The sequence below is a fragment of the Apodemus sylvaticus genome, chromosome 4, assembly GCF_947179515.1.
Source record: "Apodemus sylvaticus chromosome 4, mApoSyl1.1, whole genome shotgun sequence".
Taxonomy (NCBI): Eukaryota; Metazoa; Chordata; class Mammalia; order Rodentia; family Muridae; genus Apodemus; species Apodemus sylvaticus.
This window is the reverse complement of record NC_067475.1, coordinates 21,152,578-21,172,153: the sequence shown is the minus strand read 5'-3', so window position 1 is coordinate 21,172,153 and position 19,576 is coordinate 21,152,578. Positions and strand designations below refer to the sequence as shown.

General features: G+C 40.8%; 1 protein-coding gene across 2 annotated transcripts; it reads right to left on the bottom strand.

Moving 5' to 3' along the window:
- Nucleotides 1–4,842: 4,842 nt before the first annotated feature.
- On the bottom strand, nt 4,843–6,006 carry Pdha2 (pyruvate dehydrogenase E1 subunit alpha 2). Of its 2 annotated transcripts, XM_052178488.1 has the most exons (2): nt 5,510–6,006; nt 4,843–5,416 (listed from the first exon to the last, which is right to left on the bottom strand). In XM_052178488.1, exons 1-2 carry the CDS (start codon nt 6,004–6,006, stop codon nt 4,843–4,845), a joined length of 1,071 nt encoding a protein of 356 aa, XP_052034448.1. The 2 variants fall into 2 exon arrangements, with proteins under 2 accessions (XP_052034448.1, XP_052034447.1); XM_052178487.1 differs by having other exon boundaries at nt 4,843–6,006.
- Nucleotides 6,007–19,576: the final 13,570 nt, after the last annotated feature.

Below are 19,576 nucleotides of genomic sequence, written 5' to 3'. Positions count from 1 at the left end.
TTATCTCCATCTCTCCTTCCAGAGAACCCACTGTTAGCGGCTACAGAGAAGACCGTTGAGGACATGGGCACAGAGGAAATGTTCCTGACCTGAACACCAATAGCTTATGCTGTAAGATGAGGAATTGACAAATGGGACCTCATAAAATTACAAAGTTTCTGTAAGGCGAAGGACACTGTCAATCTGACAAAACAGCAACCAACAAATTGGGAAAAGATGTTTACCAACCTTACATCTGGCAGAGGGCTAATATCCAATATATACAAAGAACTCAAGAAGTTAGACTACAGAGAGGCAAAGAACCCTATTAAAAATGGGTTACAGAGCTAAACAATTTTCACCTGAAGAACTTCAAATGGCTGAGAAGCACCTTAAGAAATGTTCAGCATCATTACTCATTAGGGAAATGCAAATCAAAACAACCCTGAGATTCATTCCACCTCACACCAGTCAGAATGGCTAAGGTTAAAAACTCAGGAGACAGGTGTTGGAGAGGATGTGGAGAAAGAGGAATACTCTTCCACTGCTGGTGGGAATGCAAGTTCATACAAGCATTCTGGAAATCAGTTTGGTGGTTCCTCAGAAAACTGGGCATGACACTTCCGGAGGATCCTGCTATACCATTCCTGGGTATATGCCCAGAGGATTCCCTGGCATGCAATAAGGACACATGCTCTAGTATGTTCATAGCAGCCTTATTTATAATAACCAGAAGCTAGAAAGAACCCAGATGCCCCTCCATGGAGGAATGGATACAGAAAATGTGGTATATTTACGCAATGGAATACTACTCAGCAGTTAAAAACAATGAATTCAAGAAAATCTTAGGCAAATATTTGGATCTGGAAAATATCATCCTAAGTGAGGTAACCCAATCACAAAAGAACACACATGGAACGTAGTCCCTGATAAGTGGATATTAGCCCAGAAGCTCTGAATACCCAAGACACAATTCACATATCAAATCATTCCCAATAAGGAAGAAGAGGGCCCTGGTCTTGGAATGTCTTGATGCACCATTGTAGGGGATTCCCAAGACAGAGAAGTAGGAGGAGGTCGATTGGAGAATGGGTGGAGGGAAAAGGGCTTATGGGACTTATGGGGAGGGGAGAACCAAGAAAGGGAAAATCATAGCTCCAGCTGCATATGTAGCAGAGGATAGCCTTATCTGGCATCAGTCAGTGGAAGGGGAGGCCCTTGGTTCTGAGGAACGTCAATGTCCCCACATAGGATAATGTGGTGAGACTGGAGTGGGTTCATGGGTGGGGAGCACCCTCATAGAAGCATGGGGTGAGGGGTGCCGAGATAGGGAAACCGTGAAGGGGGATAATACTTAAAAATTTGAAATATAAATAAAATAACCAATAAAAATTAAAATGTATTATCATTAGAAAACTGTACTTATTCACTCTGAACATTTATGAATAATCTTTTTCTCCTAATTAGAGAGATCTGATTCTAGTATCTCTGAATACCTACAGTAATCTGCCAAAATCTCATGAGCTAGTAATATCACTCATCTATAAACACAACCTTGGGACAGTAAGAAGACTCAGCAGGTAATGGCCCTTGCTACCAAGCCTGATCTCCAGAACCTATGGGATGGAATAAACTCCATCAAGTTATCCTCTGACCATGCTCACTGTGGCATGTACCATCAAGGCAAAAACAATGAATGTAAAAATAAAAGCAAATAATGAACACATTCATCTGTAAATTTTGAGCTTATCCTGTTTGGGGAAGGAGACTATACATTATATATGCATATGTGTGTGTGTCTGTGTGTGTGTGTGTATGTGTGTGTGTATCATGTATGTATATGTTTGTGTATGTATATGTACACATATATATAATGCATATATGTTTGTGTGTATATTAGATAGATATAGATAGATAGATAGATGTGTGTGTGTGTGTGTGTGTGTGTGTGTACAATCCTATGTTTGTGTCCAAATATTAACCCACAAGCCCATAAGAACCTGAGCTTTTAATTTTCCATGAAAGTTCTTGGAAACCAGATCATCAAGATTAGCCCTGTCAACTGACAGGATCCTCTGAGAGATTGGCCTCTGTGCATGCCTTTGAAGAATTATGTTGAGATTCGAACACCACCACCCGTTTCCACACTGTTGGTGTCACCATTATCTAGGCAACAAATCTTAGACTGTTGAAAGAGTAAAGAAAGTGCGCTGAGCATTAGCAGGTCTTCTGTTTGATTATGAATACAAATGACCAAATTCCTTGAGCATGGCCACTTTGCCTTACCTTCTAACAGGAACTCTTACTGGAACTATAAGCATGAACCTTTTCCTCTTTCAGTTGCTTTTGTTGGAGTATTTTATCACAGTAACAGAAAACAAACCAATATTTTATTTATAAAAGGAGATGATGTTCATATATTCCAGAAAATGGTTCTGAAATCTTTTAGCAAATTCTTTTTTTTGGGATTTCAAATAAATCTCTCTCCAAAGAGCAGCATATACCAAACATCAAGTTCAAACAGATCTAAGTTGTGGTCAAATACATCCAATAACATTGTTTTCGGCATGTTTTGGAATAATAACTGGATTATGAAGAACTGAGCTTGTATGATTTGTCAGGTCTTCCTTCAGTAAGTTTCAATCCATTTATACTTAGATGAGTTGTAAGATGCTTTCCAACAACATAACAATTTGCAATATGTACTTTATCTTTAAGATAAATTAATTTGAATTAAATGTATTGCCATCTCATCTCTTTAATTTTAATTCAGTTCAACAAAGTAGAGTTGAATTAAGTGCATTAATGTCATCTCATCTCATTGATTTCACTTTCTTGGCTTTGAGTGGTTAGTGTTTTTCACCCAAAAATTCCCCAGGGCTGCTTTCTCAAATCGAGAACACATATAGCACAAAAGATTATAAAGCAAGAGTAACATCATTATGAAGACTAGTGGAAATAAAAGATGCTCCTAGATATATTTGTTTACATTTCTGTCAGTCAATAACCTATGAATATTGTAAAAACAAACTGCCATGAAAAACAACAAAACATGCTCATTGTATTGGCTCTGTTAAGTTTTTCTGGAAAAATTATCAGTGTTAATACACTTCAGAACCAATAGTAGATATGCAAGCCTTCTACAATACCAGTGTTCAATATTGGTTAGTGTATATCTCCTGTTGCAAGTGGCTTAGGAGAGGTTCTGAATGACTTGAACTAATCCTGTATGTATGTATGTATGTATGTATGTATATATATATATATATATATATATATATATATATATATATATATATATATACATATATATATGTGTGTGTGTGTGTGTGTGTATGTATGTATGTATATCTTTAATCTGTTTAAAACCCCAGTCATTAACTGCCTTTCTGGTCTGCCCTCCAACACTTCCTCTTCCCATTACTCTTCCAAGATGGCTCCACCTCACCCTCCCACTCTACCAGGCCTCCCTACTCCATGGGGTCTTAAGTCTTTCCAGGGTTAGGTGCATCTTCTCTCACTGAGGCCAGACCAGGCAATCCTCTGCTGTATGTCAGGGGCCTCATATCAGCTAGTGTATGCTGGCTGGTTGGTGTCTTAGTGTCTGAGAGAGCTCAGTGGTCCAAATTAGTTGAGACTGCCTGTCTTCCTACAGGGTTGCCCTCCTCCTCAGCTTCTTCTAGCCTTTCCCTAATTCAACCATAGATGTCCCCAGCATCAGTCTAACGGGTTGGAATAAGTATTTAAATCCATTTCAGTCAGTTGCTTGTCAGGCCTCTCAGAGGACAGCTGTGCTAGACTCCTCTCTGTAAGCACACCATAGAATCAGTAATAGTCTCAGGCCTTGAAGCCCCCATTGAGATGGATCCCAAATTGGACCATTTAGTGGATCACTTTCCTTCATTTTCCTCTTCATTTTTGTCCCTGGAGTTCTTTTATACAGGAACAATGTTGGGTCAGAATTTTTAACTGTGGGATGGCAACCCCATCTCTTCAAGGGTGTTCCCTCTTCCAACTGTTGGGCATTTCATCTAATATGACTACTCCCCCCTTTGAGTCGAGTCTCTGGCACTTTATAGAGCATCTCCACACCTCCTACCTCCCAAAGTTGCTTGGTTTCATTCTTTCTGCTGGTGCTCAGGGCTTCACTCCTTTTGCAGGCAAAAGGATGGAAATAGAAAATATCCTGAGTGAGGTAACTCAGACCCAAAATGATATGCATGCTATGTAATCATTAATAAGTGAATATTAACCCCAAAAATAATACCCAGTATACAATGACTAGAACTCAAGAAGGTAAGCTGGAAGGGCCCTAAGAGAGGATGCCTGAATACTTAGGAGGAAGAAGGAATTGCTGGGGGCAGAGGGAGAAAGGGATCTGGGTGGGAGATGAGACAGGGAGGGGAAAAGGGGAATAGGATCAGGTATTTGGGGAGGATCAGGATTGAAATCATCTTCCTAACTTTTGATAGGATTTAGACAAACTCACAGAACAAGAAGAAAGAATCAAAAATCTAATTTAAGTAACAGCATTTATTTCAAAACTAAAAGTCAAATGAAACTACTATGACAAATAGGGAATTTACCGTGTTTTTTCCTATTATAATTTTATAAATTTATTCTAAAAGATATTCATACTATTTGCAATATAGTTCTTTTAACGTTAAAACAGAATGTGGAACATCTTTAAACAAAATTTTTTCTAATCCCCTTAATAACCCAGGAATCTATCTATACAAAGGCTTCTAAGACATTTGTCTGCAATGCCATTTTATTTATTCCTCCTTAACAAAGCTAAAATGTTTCCTAAAGTTCACCATAAATGTCCCACTGAAAATTTTTTAACAAATCTATAGGTAATATCTAACTGCGGGACGTATACTTGAGCCACTTATGTGCACCACGGACTTCAAAAGGTGGATTTTTGTGGTAGAGGTAATCGGCTATTTCTTCCAGAGCGGGTTCTGGATCAGTCGCAGCAAACTGAGCTGCTTCCTCAACTTCTTTCTTCACATCTGCATCAATTTCTTTTAATTCGTCAACATTGCTGAGGTTGTTGTTTATCATTCTCTCTCGGAGAAGCATTATAGGATCACTCTTACTTCTCACGCTCTGAACTTCTTCTCGGGTACGATAACTGACTCCTGGATCGCTCATGCTGTGTCCATGGTAACGGTAGGTCTGCAGCTCCATCAAAATGGGCCCCTTTCCAGATCTGCAGTGATTAGCCGCAAACTTGGTGGCCTCACGAACACTCAGGATATCCATCCCATTCACCCTCAGTCCAGGGATAACAAAGCCTTTCTTGTGGTAATCAGTACTGGCTGCTGCTCTATCAGTAGCTGTTCCCATCGCATAGCGGTTATTCTCACAGATGAAAATACAGGGCAATTTCCACAAGGCTGACATATTGTATGTTTCGAACACCTGCCCTTGGTTAGCCGCGCCATCACCATACAAAGCCAAGCAGATCTGACCATTCTTCAGGTATTTACAGGCGAAAGCCACGCCAGCTCCCAGGGGTACCTGTGCCCCAACAATGCCATTGCCTCCGTAGAAGTTCTTGCAGTACATGTGCATAGAGCCTCCCTTGCCTTTAGCACAGCCTCCTTTGCGTCCAGTCAGCTCTGCGAGAATGGACTTCACTGAGAGTCCCCGCGTGTAGCACAAGCCATGAGCCCGGTAGGACGTGATGATATGATCCGTGGGATTGATCCCTGCCTCCAGCCCCACGCAGCAGGCTTCCTGCCCATCACACAGGTGACAGAAACCTCGAATGAACTTCTGCTTATACATCTGGTCGGCCTTCAACTCCATGCGCCGAATTACCTGCATGGTCCGGTAGTACTTGAGGGCCTCGTCTCTGGTGAGCACGGTCGAGGTGGGGGGGCCCTCTTCCAACCGGTACAGGTCGCATTTCTTAATGTCACAGGTGATGTCGTTGGAGAACTTAAGAGATGACAGCAGTCCTCTGAGAGCTGGCTTCTGGACCATTCCCGAAAATACAGCGGCCAGCATTTTCCTCATGGAGAAACGCGAGGCACAACGGTAGTAGCGGCTCCCAACCTCCCAACGATCGCTTGGTGGCTTTTAAGATGGCGGCCCAGCTCCTCTGATGCAACAATAGCGCGACGCAAACAGCAAACACGTGGCGTGGCGCGCAAACAGGTGGCCTATGTTAGCAAGCCGGAAGCCACGCCCAAGGGCCTGCTCCTCTGATCTTTCCAACTGTAGCAAAGTAATGATCTCCGACACTTCCATCCTATATAACAGCATCATCATTGCCACCCACAGCAACTGAGTGTCTTTTCCCTGTCCAACTCGGTAAAAGTGCTGGCAGCGAGAACATAGCCTACTGTACATAGCCTTTGGGTTCCATCCCAGCACCTCTAAACTGGGACAGTAACGGTGCCACACTATAATCTCAGACAGTAGGCATGGAGGTTTGTAGGATCTGGAGTTCAATCCCATTCTTAGCCAAGTTGTGATCTATTTGGCCTCAAAATGAGGGGCGGTAGAGAGGAGGAAGAGAGGAGGAGGGAGGGCAGGCAGGAAGGAAGAAGGGAGCAAAATGACATCATTTTTCTACTTTTTCGCTTGTAAAAGAAAAAATTTAACATTTATTGAAAAGTATGTACAAATACAGAAACACTCATAGACAACCTGGTCACGGAATTCTATGTGTTCATATATTGTCCTGGCACAGTAGAGGTCTTACTGTTTCCTAACGAGGAGGCGGTTTGAAAAATGTGTGATTTTTTTTTTCTTTAAGGTCCTAGTAGATACGTTTTTCTCACTGCTTCCATTCCTCTGATTTTGTTTTTGGTCTTTAAAATACATTTGGTAAGCTTACCCCATCCTATACTATTTTTATTTAATGAAAAACAAATTTCCAAATTATCTGTACTTTAAACGCTAACTTTTCAAGATAACTTTGATGTTAAAATATTTAAAACAATAGCTAATATTTTTTTAAGACAAGGCAACTTTTATCCTCTTACTCTGTCATAATCTGGAGGTAGCAGAACCTCAGCCTGAGTGCACTAAGGCTTTATATCATATGAGCACTTTGAATTTTCAGCTCTTCAGGCTTCTTTACCCTTTGTGACAGTTCTGAATTATGTCTGGTTTGTTTGTTTGTTTGTTTGTTCGTTTTGAGAGGCCAAATCTTTTAAGTTCAGACTCCATTTGAGAGAACCTGACCTAAGTTTGAACTCAGATAAGCTAACAGGCTGCTACCTAACAATAGTTTCCAAGTTGCCCCCCAACAAAACCTGAGCCTAGCTCCAATCTCTAGGCTAAGCCCCAACAAGACCAGAGTTTCCAGGTTACACCCTCAACAAGACCAGTGTTTTCCAGCTTATTCCCCCAACAAACCTATACCACCAGTTTACAAGTTCACCCCTTGCCTAACGGCCACCAATGCAGAGAGAAGTAAAAGTTAACTTTATGATACGACTCCCAGCACCAGCCAATTATGATAAAGGCCACAGTAGCTTTCCAATTAGACACTTGCACAAGCAATCCCTGTTTGCTGCTTACTATAAAGCCTTGCACTGGTAGACATATGGGGCCTCCCTACCATCAAAACCATCTTGTGTGACGGTAGTGCATGGGACGGTGGGGACAAGCTAGCTCTAATAGAATAAAGACCTTTCTGTGAGTTGCATCAGATAAACTTCTGTCTGTTTCTCAGGGATCATTAACATTTCCCTGGCACAAGAGTTTGTGGGCATTTTTTTTTATTTTGTTTACATTTCTTCTGTTATTCCTAAGGTGAGCATGTTTTTTTCTTGTACTGAGAGATATCTCCAAATGGCTTCCAAAGATTATCATTTGCTTGTGTATTTGGCTTGACATTAATAACATTTAATTAATCTTATTAAGGGAAATATAGAACCATGCCTGTATGCTTGTGTGTGTGTGTGTGTGTGTGTGTGTTATTGTGAGGGGTATAAGTTTGCCACAGCTCATGTGTAAAGGTAAGAGAAAAACTTTGTTAGGTCCAAAGCATTGCCCCCACTAAAAAAACATAATAAAACAAAACTAACAAAACAAACAGACAAAAAACAGGGGTGTGGGAGATATTGTCCTAAACAGAAGGACTTCGGCTGGGTAAAGAGAAGCCCAAAGACAATTTCCTGTTCACCATAAAAGCAGATCCTTAAGGCAGGATTGCTGTCTAACAGGAAGCATCCTTATTCTTTCCCAAAAGCTCAACTACATTCAGCCAAGGCACCCAGTTTCTAGTCAGTCTGCAATCGGGCATTAGCTCCAGTGTCCTCATCCTGCACATAAACTTTACTCTTCTGTCCTTTTGCTCTCCTCCCACTCCCAGATATGTTGTTGGCAGTTTGGTCCCCAATAAACTTTTGAACCTATGCATGGAACCTTCTAGTTTGGCAGCTTTACTGTGGCCTGGTTCACAAAGCCAGGGAGCCACGTGTCTCCTCCTCCTTAACTTTGAGCTCTGAATATTGAAGTCTGGCCACTAGACTTTGACCTAATGATTGATCTCACCAACCCTAGAGTCAAGTTCTCACAATTCTTCTTCCTATATTAACCATAAACATAGCTTCTAAGAACTTGCCCATGAAACAATATGCTAGTTTGAACCTCTAGAGAGCAGTTGTGTTTGCTTAGATCTCTGACACCAGTTCAGTCTTGATACAGAAGAAGCCTTAATTACCACAGAGCTATAAGGATACTTGGCAATGTTTATTTTCTTTGTACACCAATAAACCACCCCTATTCAAAGATCCTGTTGTGCTGAGATTAGTAAACAATTCTCCTGGATGTGTGCTCCATAGCCTGCAATTCAGTTGTAAATTCTTGCCCATAACACCCTATGACAGGTTCAAAGCATCTCCCTTCTTCATTGCAAGACTTATTTTGTATACTTTTGATATAAAAACAGAGCAAAGAAAAGACCGTGTTAAAAAGATACCATAGATCTTAAAGCTGGACTCTCTTACACATTCCAAAAGTTGCCATCATAATAGGCCTCTTCTATTGCATTTAGAATTCATCTGTTGGAATCTGTGCTCTGGCAGTGGTATTTGCTCTGTCTTTGATAGTTAGCCCGAATCTGCTGTTCTCTCTCATTCCTGCAGGTATCTGCCGTCTCCTGGGAGCATTATATTCATAAGAATGAAAAAAAGAATGACACTGCAGGATGGAACAGTTGTGTTAATGGGTCACTGAGTGACAGCTGAGGCTTCTCTCAGAAGGCTCTGCCAGGCTTGTGCTGCCAGGAATACAAGAGCTATACAGTGAAAGTGTGCCAATTTAATCTTGTCACATGTAGCCTGGGCTGCAAAGATAGAGCTTCCTTTAAAAGCCCAGTGTGACAAGGCTGAGCAGGAATCATGGCAGAGGAGACCATGTACGATGGCCCCCTTTGGCATCAAGATCTAAGCAGAATAATTAGTCAAAAAATGCAAAACTTACAAAGACCACTTAAACATCCACTATGTATCCCACATTCACCTGAAAGTTAGACAACATGTGTGGAAAATACATGTGTGCAAGGATATTAACTGAATTGGTGAATCTCAATTACGAGTTTTCAGACTTATATTACTGTCTTCCCAAACTCATCTACGTTTTCAAAGACAAATGGAAATTTCAGAAAGCCTTGTAACAGATAAAGCGGCCCTAGGCAGTTGCTGATCTTCAGGCCACTCCTTAAGTGTTCCCAGCTAGGTTCTATGCAAATTATTCATGCACTACAAGGCCACTAGTGTCCTGTTGTTCTTAATGTTTTTCTTTTTCTTCTCAGTCTCATTGTTTAATACCATCTTCATTGTGAAACAGAATTAAGGAACATTTTGCATGTCCTTCTAAAGTGTTTTTTTGTTTTTGTTTTTGTTTTTGCAATTAAAATCCCCATATTCTATGTGTTTAATCAATGCCAAATCTTACTTTTAATCTACTTCAAATTAAAGGAAAGCAGATGAACACTTTCATAAGGCCAGTAGCAGATATTTTGGCTAATTAAGAAAAATACCAATAAAAGAGAAGACAGTGATTATGGGAGCAGCCATCCATGCCTTTCTGACAAGTGTTCGTTTCATGACCAGTGGGTGATCTGAAGAAGACAATTCTGAATTTGTCTTAAAAGAGCAACTCTCCTTATATCAACAGCAAATGAAAATCTTTACAGTGACAGACAAGGCTCTATGAGAAAAGAACAGTATGAGTGTTTACATGTCTCTGGCAATAATTGCACTTTTCCACCAAATGTTAATTGAAGAAAGCTGTTAAAGAGTGAATATGTTCTTGATAAATAATATCAGACTCTTATCCTTATGATTAGTGGAAATATATTTTTTTCTAAGCTCTAAGGTTTGGCAATCAGGAGTGATGAGTAAGAACTCAGTGCACAAATTAGAAGTTATATATAACTCAATGATAATTTCTCGCATTTGGTCTGTTATTTTATCTCCCTTGGAGAAAAGAGAAAATATCAGAATCATATATTTTACAAAACCATGGCAATTAAGCAGGCCCCTTTTCAATGTTATAAAAGAGGCTATTTTAGAACATCGAGATTCTGGATAACATTTTCATCTTCTATTTAGTTCTACTATATTTCTGAAATGCCATTAACTCAAAAATCTGGAGAAAATATCATGAAGAGAAAGTGAAGGCTTCCTCCTTCCACCACATGATGACAACAAGAGAAAAGAAAATAATAATAATGTCAATTTACTTTAGAAGTCGCTAGTTAAGCCACCATTATTAGTCCTGTGCTGATGACCAAATGAATAATATGTGAATATGAAGAATGAATACTCATGAATAATATGACTTTACTCTCCTAACCACTGAACGTGGAGCCTGTTGCTGAATGTGTCGAAGTGAGATCAGAAGTAAAAGTTCTTCTTTATAATGTGATATATATATATATGTATATATATATACATATATATGATATATGTATATGTATCACATATGATATATGTATCACATATGATATCACACATATGTATCACATATGATAAATAATATATGGTATATAGTGATAATCAATATATATATTGATACCACAATTTACTTGTCCAGTGTCTTCAATTTTGAACTAACATCTGATTTGTTTTTGCAGTTATTTTGCAAACCCAGAATCTTCATTCAAATTAAAATTCACAAAAAACATTCTTGAAAATCAAGGTAATCATGAAAGCTACAGGTTAGAGCTAAGTCTATTTCTTCCTCTTCTAAGAGTTCTTAGCTCTCACATATTTAAAATGTCTTAAGTTTTTATTTTGCAAACAAACATATTTATGTTTATAATGTTGATTTTAATATCTATTAAGTTGGAAAGTATAACATGAATTCCATACATTGAGCAATGAAAGGAGTGTTTTTTAATACGATTTTTATGATGTTTGTCTCTTCTGGTCTGTATTAGTATGTTTTCTTTTTTAAATGTTCTCTACCATCCTTCCACTCAGTAATGTTAAGTAGGATATTACTATTTCTGACATCGCTGTTCCCCTCAATAGAATGATTAACGCATTTATATTCTTACAGTTTGCTTCTTTGAAGACCTAAGAAGCAATGAGGAAGGTTTAAATAGAAAAAATTGTTGGCAAAATTCCAGGGCGCTGCTGCCCCCTAGAAGGAACTCTGAGCAACACACTTGACCAATGCAATCATATCCAAAGAGACACAGAGGAAGAAATTACACCATGCTTGCCACTTTAATTACTTCCTGTGGCTTACCACTTCTTTAGTTTCTTTTGCCTACCCTGTGTCTAAGTTGTGGAGAGGGGTAATCCATCATTATCTAAACTGAGATACTGGTAGAATTCATCCTTACTGATTGACAGGAAGTCCCCATTGATGTGTACAGGCATACTGAATATATTTAATTGCTACTGTTTTTCAACAAGGAATATACAAATTTGTGCTATTATATACATTATTTTGAGGTTTAAGGTACAATGGTAAATATTGTCTGGTCATGAAGCTCACATCTATTTACTAGAGAAACAGATAAACCACATTTGATTATTTGATTCACCGAGTTCAGAAAGTCAATTTGACTTGTTTCTGATTCCCATGTTGGGAGAACTAAGAACTATGCAGATTAGATGAGGGGGAAATTACAAATGTAGTTGAAGAAAATTAAGTATCTAATCTTATTCCATCTTCTAAAAATGTTGTCTTCTATGCACCCTCTTCTTGCTAAGCAATAGAAGTGCAGTGGGGACACACAGAACTTTTCCTTTTTCCAGTTCATACTTTGGTGTGCTATAATCTCTCCCAGCTTCTCCAGCATGGTTTAGAGAGAGATGTACATCATCTTTGAATGACACAGGAACAGTTGTTACAGAGGCAAAGAAATCATAAGTGCCGCATTCCATGTAATAGTCAGAACGACAGTTCGTCTTTATTAGGATCGATGATGAACAAATTAAAAATAGAGCAGTCTCGAACAGCAACACAGAAAATAAAACACTTATCTTGCAAAGTTACATTGTCTCCTTTAATTTGGTAACACGGCTGAGCTGAAAAGCATTCTGGGAAATAGGAAAATTGGGATCTCATAATTATGCAATCTATTATGAATATGAATGCAGTATCTCCAAGCAACCTCAGACAATGCAGTCAGTATATGTTTTATGGAGTCTTTCTTTTTTTTTTTTTTTTTTTTTTTTTTTTTTTTTTTTTTGTCTTTTTTTTTTTATTTGATATAATTTATTTACATTTCAAATGATTTCCCCTTTTCTAGCCCCCCCCCCTCCCCGAAAGTCCCGTAAGCCCCCTTCTCTTCCCCTGTCCTCCCTCCCACCCCTTCCCAGTTCCCCGTTCTGGTTTTGCCAAATACTGTTTCACTGAGTCTTTCCAGAACTAGGGACCACTCCTGCTTTCTTCTTGTATCTCATTTGATGTGTGGATTATGTTTTGGGTATTCCAGTTATCTAGGTTAATAACCACTTATTAGTGAGTGCATACCATGATTCACCTTTTGAGTCTGGGTTACCTCAGTTAGTATGATGTTCTCTAGCTCCATCCATTTGCCTAAGAATTTCATGAATTCATTGTTTCTAATGGCTGAATAGTACTCCATTGTGTAGATATACCACATTTTTTGTATCCACTCTTCTGTTGAGGGATACCTGGGTTCTTTCCAGCATCTGGCAATTATAAATAGGGCTGCTATGAACATAGTAGAGCATGTATCCTTATTACATGGTGGGGAATCCTCTGGGTATATGCCCAGGAGTGGTATAGCAGGATCTTCTGGAAGTGAGGTGCCCAGTTTTCGGAGGAACCGCCAGACTGCTTTCCAGAGTGGTTGTACCAATTTGCAACCCCACCAGCAGTGGAGGAGTGTTCCTCTTTCTCCGCACCCTCTCCAACACCTGCTGTCTCCTGAATTTTTAATCTTAGCCATTCTGACTGGTGTAAGATGAAATCTTAGGGTTGTTTTGATTTGCATTTCCCTAATGACTAATGAAGTGGAGCATTTTTTAAGATGCTTCTCCGCCATCCGAAGTTCTTCAGGTGAGAATTCTTTGTTTAACTCTGTACCCCATTTTTTAATAGGGTTGTTCGGTTTTCTGGAGTCTAACTTCTTGAGTTCTTTATATATATTGGATATTAGCCCTTTATCTGATGTAGGATTGGTGAAGATCTTTTCCCAATTTGTTGGTTGCCGATCTGTCCTCTTGATGGTGTCCTTTGCCTTACAGAAACTCTGTAACCTTATGAGGTCCCATTTGTCAATTCTTGCTCTTAGAGCATACGCTATTGGTGTTCTGTTCAGAAACTTTCTCCCTGTACCGATGTCCTCAAGGGTCTTCCCCAGTTTCTTTTCTATTAGCTTCAGAGTGTCTGGCTTTATGTGGAGGTCCTTGATCCATTTGGATTTGAGCTTAGTACAAGGAGACAAGGATGGATCAATTCGCATTCTTCTGCATGCTGACCTCCAGTTGAACCAGCACCATTTGTTGAAAAGGCTATCTTTTTTCCATTGGATGTTTTCAGCCTCTTTGTCGAGGATCAAGTGGCCATAGGTGTGTGGGTTCATTTCTGGATCTTCAATCCTGTTCCATTGATCCTCCTGCCTGTCACTGTACCAATACCATGCAGTTTTTAACACTATTGCTCTGTAGTATTGCTTGAGGTCAGGGATACTGATTCCCCCAGATTTTCTTTTGTTGCTGAGAATAGTTTTAGCTATCCTGGGTTTTTTGTTGTTCCAGATGAATTTGATAATTGCTCTTTCTAACTCTGTGAAGAATTGAGTTGGGATTTTGATGGGTATTGCATTGAATCTGTATAGTGCTTTAGGCAAAATGGCCATTTTAACTATATTGATTCTACCGATCCATGAGCATGGGAGGTTTTCCCATTTTTTGAGGTCTTCTTCCATTTCCTTCTTCAGAGTCTTGAAGTTCTTGCCATACAGATCTTTCGCATGTTTGGTAAGAGTCACCCCAAGATACTTTATACTGTTTGTGGCTATTGTGAAGGGGGTCATTTCCCTAATTTCTTTCTCAGCCTGCTTATCCTTTGAGTATAGGAAGGCCACTGATTTGCTTGAGTTGATTTTGTAACCTGCCACTTTGCTGAAGTTGTTTATCAGCTGTAGGAGCTCTCTAGTGGAGTTCTTTGGGTCACTTAGGTAGACGATCATGTCGTCTGCAAATAATGATAGTTTGACTTCCTCCTTTCCAATTTGTATCCCTTTGACCTCCTTATGTTGTCGAATTGCCCGAGCTAGTACCTCAAGTACAATATTGAAAAGATAAGGAGAAAGGGGGCAGCCTTGTCTGGTCCCTGATTTCAGTGGGATTGCTTCAAGTTTCTCTCCGTTTAGTTTGATGCTGGCTACCGGTTTGCTGTATATTGCTTTTACTATGTTTAGGTATGGGCCTTGAATTCCTGTTCTCTCCAAGACTTTAAGCATGAAAGGATGCTGAATTTTGTCAAATGCTTTTTCAGCATCCAATGAAATGACCATGTGGTTTTGTTCTTTGAGTTTGTTTATGTAGTGGATTGTATTGATGGATTTCCGTATATTGAACCAACCCTGCATTCCCGGGATAAAGCCTACTTGATCATGGTGGATGATCGTTTTGATGTGTTCTTGGATTCGGTTGGCAAGAATTTTGTTGAGTATTTTTGCATCGATGTTCATAAGGGAAATTGGTCTGAAGTTCTCTTTCTTTGTTGGATCTTTGTGTGGCTTTGGTATCAGCGTAATTGTGGCTTCGTAGAAGGAATTGGGTAGTGTTCCTTCTGTTTCTATTTTGTGGAATAGTTTGAAGAGTATTGGTGTTAACTCTTCTTTGAAGGTCTGGTAGAATTCTGCACTGAAACCATCTGGTCCTGTGCTTTTTTTGGTTGGAAGACTTTCTATGACTCCTTCTATTTCTTTAGGCTTTATGGGACTGTTTAGATGGTCTAGTTGGTCCTGATTTAATTTTGGTATTTGGTATCTGTCAAGGAAATTGTCCATTTCCTCCAGATTCTCCAGTTGTGTTGAGTACAGGCTCTTGTAGTAGGATCTGATGATTTTTTGGATTTCCTCAGTTTCCGTTGTTATGTCTCCCTTTTCATTTCTAAGTTTGTTAATTTGGATACTTTCTCTGTGCCCTTTGGTCAGTCTGGCTAAGGGTTTATCTATCTTGTTGATTTTCTCAAAGAACCAGCTCCTAGTTTTGTTGATTTTTTGTATGGTTCTCTTTGTTTCTACTTGATTGATTTCGGCCCTGAGTTTGATGATTTCCTGCCTTCTACTCCTCCTGGGTGAAATAGCTTCTTTTTGTTCTAGGGCTTTCAGGTGTGTCATTAAGTTGGTAATGTATGCTCTCTCCATTTTCTTTTTGGAGGCACTCAGGGCTATGAGTTTTCCTCTTAGCACTGCTTTCATTGTGTCCCATAGATTTGGGTATGTTGTGTTTTCATTTTCATTGTGTTCTAAAAAGTCTTTAATTTCTTTCTTTATTTCTTCCTTGACCAAGGTGTCATTGAGTAGAGTATTGTTCAATCTCCACGTGTTTGTGGGTTGTCTGTTGTTTCTGTTGCTATTGAAGACCACTTTTATTCCATAGTGATCAGATAGGAGGCATGGGATTAGTTCTATCTTTTTATATTTGTTGAGGTCTGTCTTGTGACCAATTATATGGTCGATTTTGGAGAAGGTACCATGAGGTGCTGAAAAAAAGGTATATTCTTTTGTTTTAGGATAGAATGTTCTATATATATCAGTTAAATCTAATTGGTCCAAAGCTTCAATTAGTTTCATTGTGTCCTTGTTTAGTTTCTGTTTTCCTGATCGGTCCATTGAGGAAAGTGCAGTGTTGAAGTCACCCACAATTATTGTGTTAGGTGCAATGTGTGCTTTGAGTTTTAATAAAGTTTCTTTTATGAAAGAGGGTGCCCTTGCATTTGGAGCATAGATGTTCAGGATTGAGAGTTCTTCTTGTTGTATTTTTCCTTTGACCAGCAAGAAGTGTCCCTCAGAGTCTCTTTTGATGACTTTGGGTTGAAAGTCAATTTTATCTGATATTAAAATGGCTACTCCAGCTTGTTTCCTGAGACCATTTGCTTGTAAAATTGTCTTCCAGCCTTTTACTCTAAGGTAGTGTTTGTCTTTGACCCTGAGGTGTGTTTCCTGTAAGCAGCAAAATGTAGGGTCCTGTTTACGTATCCAGTCAGTTAGTCTGTGTCTTTTTATTGGGGCATTGAGTCCATTGATGTTAAGAGATATTAAGGAATAGTGATTGTTACTTCCTATCATTTTTGACGTTATTTTTTAAATTTGATTGCTTAACTTATTTGGGTTTGATGAAAGGTTACTATCTTGCTTTTTTCAGGGTGGAGTTTCCCTCCTTGTATTGGTGTTGTCCTCCTATTATCCTTTTTAGGGCTGGGTTTGTGGATAGATATTGGGTGAACTTGGTTTTGTCGTGAAATATCTTAGTTTCTCCATCTATGGTGATTGAGAGTTTTGCTGGATATAGTAGTTTTGGTTGGCATTTGTGTTCTCTTAGAGTCTGCATGAGATCTGCCCAGGACCTTCTAGCCTTCATAGTCTCAGGTGAAAAGTCTGCTGTGATTCTGATAGGTCTTCCTTTATATGTTACTTGGCCTTTTTCTCTTACTGCCTTTAGTATTCTTTCTTTGTTTAGAACATTTGGTGTTTTGATTATTATGTGACGGGAAGTATTTCTGTTCTGGTCCAGTCTGTTTGGAGTTCTGTAGGCTTCTTGTATATTCATGGGCATCTCTCTCTTTAGGTTAGGGAAGTTTTCTTCCATAATTTTATTGAAGATATTTGCTGGCCCTTTAAGTTGTAAATCTTCACTCTCATCTATGCCTATAATCCTTAGGTTTGGTCTTCTCATTGTGTCCTGGATTTCCTGGATATTTTGGGTTACAAGCTTTTTGCACTTTGCATTTTCTTTAACTGTTGAGTCCATGGTTTCTATGGAATCTTCAGCATCTGAGATTCTTTCTTCTATCTCTTGTATTCTGTTGTTGATATTTGCATCTCTGTCCCCTGATTTCTTCCCAAGGCTTTCTATCTCCAAAGTTGTCTCCCTTTGAGTTTTCTTAGTTGTTTCTACTTCTGATTTTAGATCCTGGATGGTTTTGCTTAGCTCCTTCCCTTGCATGTTTGTGTTTTCCTGTAATTCTTTAAGAGATTTTTGTGTTTCCTCTTTCATGAGCTCAGCCTGTTGACCAAAGTTCTCCTGTATTTCTTTAAGAGATTTTTGTGTTTCGTCTTTCATGACCTCAGCCTGTTGAGCAAAGTTCTCCTGTATTTCTTTAAGTGTTTTTTGCATTTCCTCCTTGTTGGCTTTTGTATTCTCCTGGATTTCTTTCAATGATTTTTGTGTTTCCCTTGCAAGGGCTTCTAACTTTTGATCCATTTTCTCCTCAATGTCCTTCATGTGTTCCTGTACCAGCATCATGACCAGTGATTTTAAATCCAAATCTTGTTTTACTGGTGTGATGGGGTATCCAGGACTTGCTGGTAGAGGAGAATTTGGTGCAGATGTTGCCATATTGCCTTGATTTCTGTTAGTGACGTTTCTGCGTTTGCCTTTTGCCATCTAGCTCTCACTGGTGTTACTTGGTCTTGTCAGTGCTGGACTCACCAGTGCAAGCTGCCCCTTCCCCGTTGGCCTCTGGTGCACAGCTTACACTCTGCACTGCCTATAGACAGGGTGCTGTTGTCCAGGCTGTTCAGATCCCGAAGCAGGCACCTGAAGGCTCCCGCTGGGGCCCGCAGGATTTATTGGAGCACACCGACTTCTCCCAGCTGGCCGCCCGGAAGCCCCCACTAGCCTCTTGAGGGACCTGGAGATGTGGCGGCCACCCAGGCTGATCTGAAGCGGAGAGAGTTGAGCTGGGGGCTTCTGCCTGAGGCCTTGCCCCAGATTGTGTCTGTGGACCAGGTGGAACCCGTGTGCACCCCCAGGGAGCTCCGAAGGTGAATGTTGCTGTGACCTCCCCTGTGCTCCGCTCACTCCGCTGGGCAGCCGATTTCCCCAACCGGGCTGGCGCACACTAGGTTAGCCTTGTCGCCTGGGCCCTGAGTCCAGGCAAACGCCTGGGAGGCCAAGGTCCGAGCAAAGTTCCCCTAGGGCTATGACTGTTATTTGGGTCCGCCAGGTGACCCGGATGGCGGGTGTGCGCGTCCGCGCTCCCCGAAAGCACCGGGAGAGTCTGTTGTGCTAATAACCTCCTGGGCGGGTTGACCCACAGATGGCCCACCAAACCGCCCAGTTCTTGGGGTCAGTCCTGTGCCTTTTGGGGCCTAGACCCCCGTTTTGTTAGCCTCAGGCTACGCTTGTTAGCAGTCTCTGCCCTCCCGAGCACTCTGGCTCCTGTAGGCAAAATGGCGGCGCGTGCACCGGCCGGGGCAAAAAAAAACTCCTGGCTGGGTTGGCGCCCCGATGGCCACTCGAACAGCCCAGGGCCTGGGTGCAGGCCAACGCCCGTCTGGCTCAGACCCCTGCGGTGTTGGGCCTAGGATTATGTTTGTGTACCTCAGTCTGACCGATCTCTGGAGCCCGGGATCAAGATGGCGGTGAGTCTCTCCTGACTGGCGGGCAGCCGAGTTCTGAAGTGGCTTCCGTGCAGCGAAAGGCTCCGCAGAACCGCAGTTGCTTGCCGCCCGGCTGGTCAGCGAAGGTCAGTGGTCGTGGGCGCAGGGCCTAACTGGACCCTGTGTCGCCTTGGTTCCACTGCTGATGGCCCTTCAGCTGGAGCAGCCACTGCTACCGCCGCCGCCGCCGCCGCCGCGCCTCCGGAGTCTTTCTTGTGTGAGGATCGCTCTGCTCCTGTGGACCCACTGTGCATCTGGGCTCTAAGATAGGTGAAATGTAACTGGTACCGAGAACCTGGAAGAACACAGAGGGGAGTGTCAAAGACAATTTTAACTTAGAAGCACAGAAGATATCACCCACATTGGAAATGTGAGAAGGTACTGGGGGGAATTTTCGGCTCAGATATGGAAGACATTGATCAAAAGGAGCATATTGACTCAGCCAGATCATTAGGTTTTGTTAAACTACCACAGGCTGGGCAGGCTTCTCTGCCCACTTGATTTCTGAAGATACTGTGCTGC

Coding starts and splice junctions, on each gene's coding strand:
- Pdha2 (XM_052178487.1), bottom strand. CDS start 6,006: ATGAGGAAAATGCTGGCCGCTGTATTTTCGGGAATGGTCCAGAAGCCA.